This window comes from Lycium barbarum, chromosome 1, assembly GCF_019175385.1.
Source record: "Lycium barbarum isolate Lr01 chromosome 1, ASM1917538v2, whole genome shotgun sequence".
Classification (NCBI taxonomy): domain Eukaryota; kingdom Viridiplantae; phylum Streptophyta; class Magnoliopsida; order Solanales; family Solanaceae; genus Lycium; species Lycium barbarum.
In genome coordinates this window covers 170,524,596-170,531,442 of record NC_083337.1, presented here as the reverse complement: position 1 = coordinate 170,531,442, position 6,847 = coordinate 170,524,596, and the positions used below count along the sequence as shown (strand labels likewise).

The window sequence follows — 6,847 nt, the reverse complement described above, 5'->3', positions numbered from 1 at the left end:
AATTAGGGGTCATTTAGTTTCTGGTTAGAGTTATATAGGTATAATGCAGGGATTAGTTATTCACGTATTAGTTACTCCATCTTATACCATGCATAAATAATAGATTTCCTTATAAATTTACAAGTATTAGTTATGAGGGATTGTAAACTAGAAACCAAACACATATTCTTGGCGTGCTGAATTTTTTACATAACAACTAAAATGCTACCAAACGTGGTACTAGTTATGTTGGTTTTAATACATGAATAACTCACTTCCTAACCAGCAACCAAACGACTCCTGCATTACATCAATTCCCAAGATTCCTACAACTATGTGATTTACAGATGAGGTTTTTAATCTAACATGCGCCTCTCGCTCAAAAACTCGGAGTTGATGAAATTCAATATATTGCTCCATTGACTAAAAAGACTTATGGCAAAAAATTTAGAGAAATCAGGGATGTTTTATCCTGACGGTCTCAACATATTGCTCCATTGACTAAAAAGACTTATGGCAAATAACTCTAGAGAAATCAGGATATTTTATCCTGACCGTGGTCAAGGAAAAGTGAATTGCTCTTGGGCATGGTAATCATAAAAAGCTACTGCTTATGATGTACTAATAATGATTTGTGGTGGTTGACATGGATATATAGCAGAGAACAGAACTGCCCAAAACTAATTGGAGAATAACAAGAAGAAAATCCTAACATAACATACATAAATATAAGTATAAGTGCAAATTAACTAAAGCATACCCAGTGATCCGATTGACTGAGGTATCAGATGTACATATCTCCAGTGAATACAGTTTAGGGCAGGAAAATGCAATGCAGGCCAGCATGGTAGCATCAATGTCACTGCAAAATATACACTGTCAGCAATAATCTTCCGAATGGAAATTCTATCACCACTTGGTATACATAATATCATTTTCCTTCAAATCTAACCTATTAACACACACAAAACTTGCATTTTATACTTATTAGTACTAATTTTAAAGCATTTAAGATATATACACTAACGATAATTTAAGTTCGAGCTCACAAGTACTGATGGGCCAATCTCATTGCAACAACAACATACCCAGTGTAATCCCACAAGTGGGGTCGATGTACGCATACCTTAACTCAACCTTTGTGGGATACAGAGGCGTTCTCATTGCAAATTATCAAATGTTAACAAATTATAGTTTTCCTTTTTATGTTCTTTATTTTCATTGTTCAATCAAATTCCAGTTGTAAATAGAAAGTTTAGTCCTTTATATTCATTTCCTATTTAGGTGACCCAATTAATAAAACCCTAGATCCAACCCACCATTACCTTTCCATTCTAAGAGAAAGCTTAACAAGCCCAGGACACTTCTTCAAAACCGACCCGACAAGTCCAATCTGGGCTTTTACAGGAACCCTAAGTCTAAGCTCCTCAGCATACTTCCAGATCCTTCTAGAAGTTTCTCTCCACGCCTTACAAACCCTAGCCGCATAAAGCAACTCCGGTGGAGTCAATCTCTTAAACACTTCCCATAAACAACTACCCGGCAACTTCCCTACCCCCGACCCGGACCCGAATAGATCCGATTCATTATCGGATTCGTCATCAGATCCATGTGAGTCACTAATGTCATCAAATGAAAGCGCTCGTCGGAGCTGTGGTGGTACGTGACGTGGCAGCTGAGGTGGCGGTTGAGGACGAGTAACGGAGGGTGGAGAAGATAAAATGATTAATTCGCGGTTAGGATTAGGACTGGTGGGATTAGGATTATCAATGGGATTAAGGTTCTTAGGATAATTACAAACATGGCCTTTTTTGGGTACACCACAACGGCCACAATTGTAATTACCACGCTTTTTGCCACGCTTGGGAAGGATAACATCGGAGATAGGTGTAGAGGTGGCTGGGTGGGGACGGCGGCCCTGCATATCGATAAGTGGCGGATCCAAAAAAAAGATGTACGTATATAACTATATGAATTGTTCTGAACTGAATTATTTAGAGTTAGATATATATGGATCTTTAGGATTTACAGTGTTTAAATTTTGGATCCGCCACTGTTAGTGTTTGCGCCGGCGAGAGTGAAATGGCGTAGGTGAAAAAGAGGTTAGATGAGTTAGAAATAAAGGGAGAGGATGCATGGTGGGAAAATGTCGCGGGAGTTTGGTATTTTGGCGCCTACGTGAAATTTTTTTGTAATAGTAAAATACCATTTTAATAGGGATATTTGCAATTCTAGTCCCTTTAATATCACAAAATTCTGATACTTATCCTAATAATAATATTTAAGTAAGAATATTTAACACAAAAGGGCCAAATATATCTATGTCCAATTAAAAGTAATTTAAATATACCACACCAAAGGATGTGGTGCAACGGATGGGGTTATTCCTCCCTTAATCAGAGGTCTCGGATTCGCGCCCTGAAAAAATTCTTGATAAGGAATCCAGATATAGTTGGCCTCCAATGCGGATACCGGACGCCGGGTAAAAAACTAAAAAAGTAATAATTTAAATATACCCCTTATTTGAGTTTCGATCTAAATATAAGCCTCGCGTTATACTTTCAATTCAAATAAATAATTTAAATATACCTTTTGCCTGAGATTCGATCTAAATATATCCATCCGATTATACTTTTGGTCCAAATAAATAGTTTAAATATACCTTTGTATGAGATTCGATTCAAATATATCTCTTTCCGTTATACTCGACACACTTAATATTTATGAAAGGACCACGTGGCAAACTCATAATCAAATGACTCGCCTTTTTTCTAATACTTGATTAGAAACCCGCCCGTTTAGGCCATCCCCGACTCATCCCTTCCTCTTTGAGTTCTTTTCTTCTCTTATAATAAGGGGTATATTTGGCCCTTTATATTGAACTTTCTATTAATCGAAATATGCACTTTTGATTCCAGTGCTTGTAAATCTCCACAAAGTTAATGAATTATTTCATTGCAGTATTTGATTAGTCATGTATTATGTTAGGTTTATATTGATACTTTGGGTAATTTAAATTTATTTCTTTTCCTAAACGAATGGACGAAGAACATGTATACAGCATTTAAATAAAAAATGAAAGTTTTTAGTTATATACCGCAACTCAGAAGGATCGATCAGAATATATCAATAGTTAAAGCATCACGTGCTATTATTCCATTTTAATATCACTCGCTGTTACCACCTGACTCGGAGGTCGGAGCAGTCAAAAGTACAAACATGTGTTCTGTCTTCTGTGGTCTTTTTTTCTTTTCTCTTTTTTCCAATTTTGCTTACCAAAAATACAAAAGTAACTGTAATATGGTTTTACCATAGTTGTTTTACGGTTTTAATTTGTTTCCTTTTTATCACTCTATCAGTAGATCCCATCAATTTAGAAGAAATCTCTCCAAAGGTTTTGTCTAGTTATTAATTTGATTTGACTATAGTGATTCAGCTTGATATTTTATGCTCAATCTTATATAATGATGCCAAAATACAAAAAAAAAAATTCCACTAATAATATTAGAACCCATTTGGCCATAAGAATTTTTCACTTTTTTCCCGGAAAACTTTTTCACTTTATTTGAAAATCAACATTCGGCCATGGAAATTTCAAATGCAACTTCAAGTTGTATTTAAAATTTGAAAAACATCTAAAAACATGTTTTTACTTTTTTCACTTTCAGTACATTCAAACAACCAGATATTTTTACAAAAACTATAACCAAACACAGCTCAAACTTCAAAATTTCAAATAAAGTGAAAAAAAACGCCTACTTATTCTACATAATTTACACCACAACAAACAACAATATACCCATTACCCAATATAATTCTACGAATGGGATACGGGGAGGGTGGTGTGTACGCAGACTTTACCCCTACAAAATTTACACAACTTTTAATAATCTTACTTAACTACTTATATTTTAAAAATACGTATGACATTTTATTAATTAAATTACATTTTCACTAATTGTTTTCATATTTTTTTCCTACTAATACTAAAACAATATATAAATGTTAAAGAATTAGACTATCAAATGCAAGGGATGCTATTGTTCAATCGTTTTTGTAAATTTGTTAGGAAACTCCTGCATAATTCATGTGCGTAACTATATCATTTTACACCTGCCTGTATAAAACATGTGCATTTAAAGTTTTATGCAATATTACGAGCATAAGGAAGCTATTATCTGGGACAGCTATGTAACTCTACAATAAGTTAGTAAGTTGAATTAGTCCCGCCGTTTTAAAATAAGTGTCGCTTTAGGAATTAAAGACAAAAAATAATACTAATTGTTTCCGATTATACCCTTATACATATTCGATAAATACTTCTTGTTAATAGTGTTCAATTCTCAATAAACATTTAATAAATATCGGAAACTTAGTAATCTATTTCGTGTACTGCCTCCGTCCCAAATAAGTGTCCCCTTAGCAAAATTATGCGCATTAAGAAATCAACAGATACAATGTGGAGTTTACTAAACTACCCCAATTTATTAGATATTTTTTTAAAATTGAGCAATATTAAAGAGGGCTACTTCTTTAATGTTAAGGATATAGTTGGAAACACTTGCCAGTTTTTGTCTTGAATTCCTAAGGTGACACTTATTTTAGACTTTTTTTTTGCTAATGTGACACTTAATTTGGGACAGATCTAGTATTTATTATTTTTCTTAATGGACGTGAAAGGAACTAAAGCAACACTTATTTTGAGATAAAGGAAGTATATCTTAGGAGGGAAAAGTTAGTACTCACTCCGGTTCGAAAAGAGTGTCCATTAGCCTTTATTTTTTTGTTCAAAAAGAATATCTGCTTACCAAATAAAAAACGAATTACCCTTATTTTTCTAGATTTGCTCTTATTGAGTGTTAAGTGACCAAGTTCAATACCTATTTAATTAGGAGTAGTTTAGACAAATTACCTTTTTTTGCCTGAAAGTTAGTATTTTCTTAAGGGGTGTGCAAATGACTAAGTGGACACTCTTTTTGGACCGGAGGGTGTAATTGAAGAAGTTCATAGATACAACATCAATACAATTAATTAATCATGATTATCTGACATAATTTTCACACAATTAACAATATGAATTGATGGGTTGTTGTTGAAACTTGCTTATAATAAAGCTCAATCAAAGGGACAATCCAGAGTCGTCATCCTCATCAAGGCTAGAAGTGTAAACAGTGTAAAGAGACCAAATCAAACCGAAGACTCCAAAAAGGATCCAACCAAGTAGGTTGTTGCTGAGCCCAAATGGAAGCCCAGTTCCTTCTGTGCTCATTCTCTCATCCACTAGTGCCATTGCTGCTGGGCTGATTGACATGCTTGCTGCACATGCTGCGGCCATCAATGATCCACACATTCCTAATTTTGACTCACTTTCTTGCCCTTCTGGCTTTCTTTCCATTGAACATCTCATTTTTCCCATATTCTTGTTCATGGCTGGCAATCCTGAAAGAGAAAGTGAAATCAGTTGTTAATTTGTTAAGTCAATCCAAAGATAGTCTTACTGTAGTATGATATTGTATGTTCTAGATCAAGTTCACACAGTTTTTCCAATATCTCACACCATTAAGATGTGTAAACATGATATAATTAGTGGCGAAGCCGGGATTTTAATTTTACTAAGGGATTCCAAATGCATTCATTTTGTGATTCATTCTTTCTGCTATTTGCTTGGCTACAACGGCCTTATTGATGCGTGGATCCTTCATGACCTAGGAGTTCATACGAATAATACAAAGTCCTTATACTTACCGGTCTGATGATATCTTAATCTAATAAAGAAAGATTAAATAAGCAAATTTAATTTCCTCTTTCAAATGAAGGTTTAATTAAGAATTCCAGATGATCCGATGGATGAATTAAGCCACTGATCATATCATAAAGTTAAGGACAAATCTAAGAAAATGATCAAATTACTTATTTTTCAGGATTGCTAACCTTACTTAGCCTGTTAGACAATGATATAGACATAATAGAATTATCTTTTAGGTAACCTAATAGTATAAAACTTGTTTAATCTTAAAATGTAAAACAATTGAATTTGTATGCGATGCTAAGGATATACGGTTTAATTCAACACGAGATTAGATTACACGATAAACGAATAAGTAAAATGAAATATATAGATATGACCAAAATGAATACTGATTGGCCTCGGGTATTGGGAACCGAGGTCGAATCCCTATGATCGGATGTCTAAACAGTGAGTAACAAATAGAATTTTAGAAAGGATGAATGAACTCAGATGGAAAATCGAGTATATCCGTATCCTCGGTTTTACCCGTGTATAAAACTAATTTACACGGCGAATTTAAACTCAATCAAAATTCAAAGTGATAGAAAATTAACATACCAAGAACAGAGGATGGGCGGGATACAGATCCATTATGCACGAGAGCCACACGGGCAACTGAAGAAACTGTAGTACTGCAAGCAGTGAAGCTAGCCATTTCTCTGAATGATATCAAAGCTACTAATGAGAAACGGCTTCTTCACTGCTATTAGATACACCGTTGGCTTACTTTGATTCTGACATGGGGACACAGACACGTACGCTAAGTTGAAAAAACTACAACGAGCCACACAACATCGATTACCTAGATTGCCCCTCATCTCTTGTTAGCCAACAATAATTTGGCACGTGTCCTGTCACCCAAAAAAATATATAAAAAATTAATTACAAAACTTGCGAGGTTTCTTTGAGCCGAAGGTATATTGGAAACAGCTTCTCTACCTCCCAAGGTAGGGATAAGGTCTACGTTAAGGGCGACTCAACAAATTTGGTGGCCTAACGCCAAACTACAATAGGCCTTAATTTATCTTGTGTCATTTATTCCGATGACAAATGCAAATGATCCAAAAAGATCTATATTAA

At 34.6% G+C, this 6,847-nt stretch overlaps 2 protein-coding genes across 2 annotated transcripts in view; both read right to left on the bottom strand.

Moving 5' to 3' along the window:
- Positions 1-2,155, bottom strand: part of LOC132607947 (F-box/LRR-repeat protein 17-like) — a 5,667-nt gene extending 3,512 nt beyond the window's left edge. The window contains exons 1-2 of the mRNA XM_060322031.1: positions 1,305-2,155; positions 740-841 (exon numbers count right to left, since the gene is read on the bottom strand). Of these exons, the coding sequence (XP_060178014.1) occupies positions 740-841; positions 1,305-1,903 (701 nt within the window). The 5' untranslated portion in view covers positions 1,904-2,155. The remainder of the gene's footprint in view (positions 1-739; positions 842-1,304) is intronic.
- Positions 2,156-4,988: 2,833 nt separating this feature from the next.
- LOC132626741 (photosystem II reaction center W protein, chloroplastic-like) lies at positions 4,989-6,512 on the bottom strand. The gene is made up of 2 exons (XM_060341722.1): positions 6,326-6,512; positions 4,989-5,418 (listed from the first exon to the last, which is right to left on the bottom strand). The coding sequence occupies exons 1-2, from the start codon at positions 6,420-6,422 to the stop codon at positions 5,099-5,101; spliced, it is 417 nt and encodes a 138-aa protein (XP_060197705.1). The 5' UTR covers positions 6,423-6,512; the 3' UTR covers positions 4,989-5,098.
- Positions 6,513-6,847: the final 335 nt, after the last annotated feature.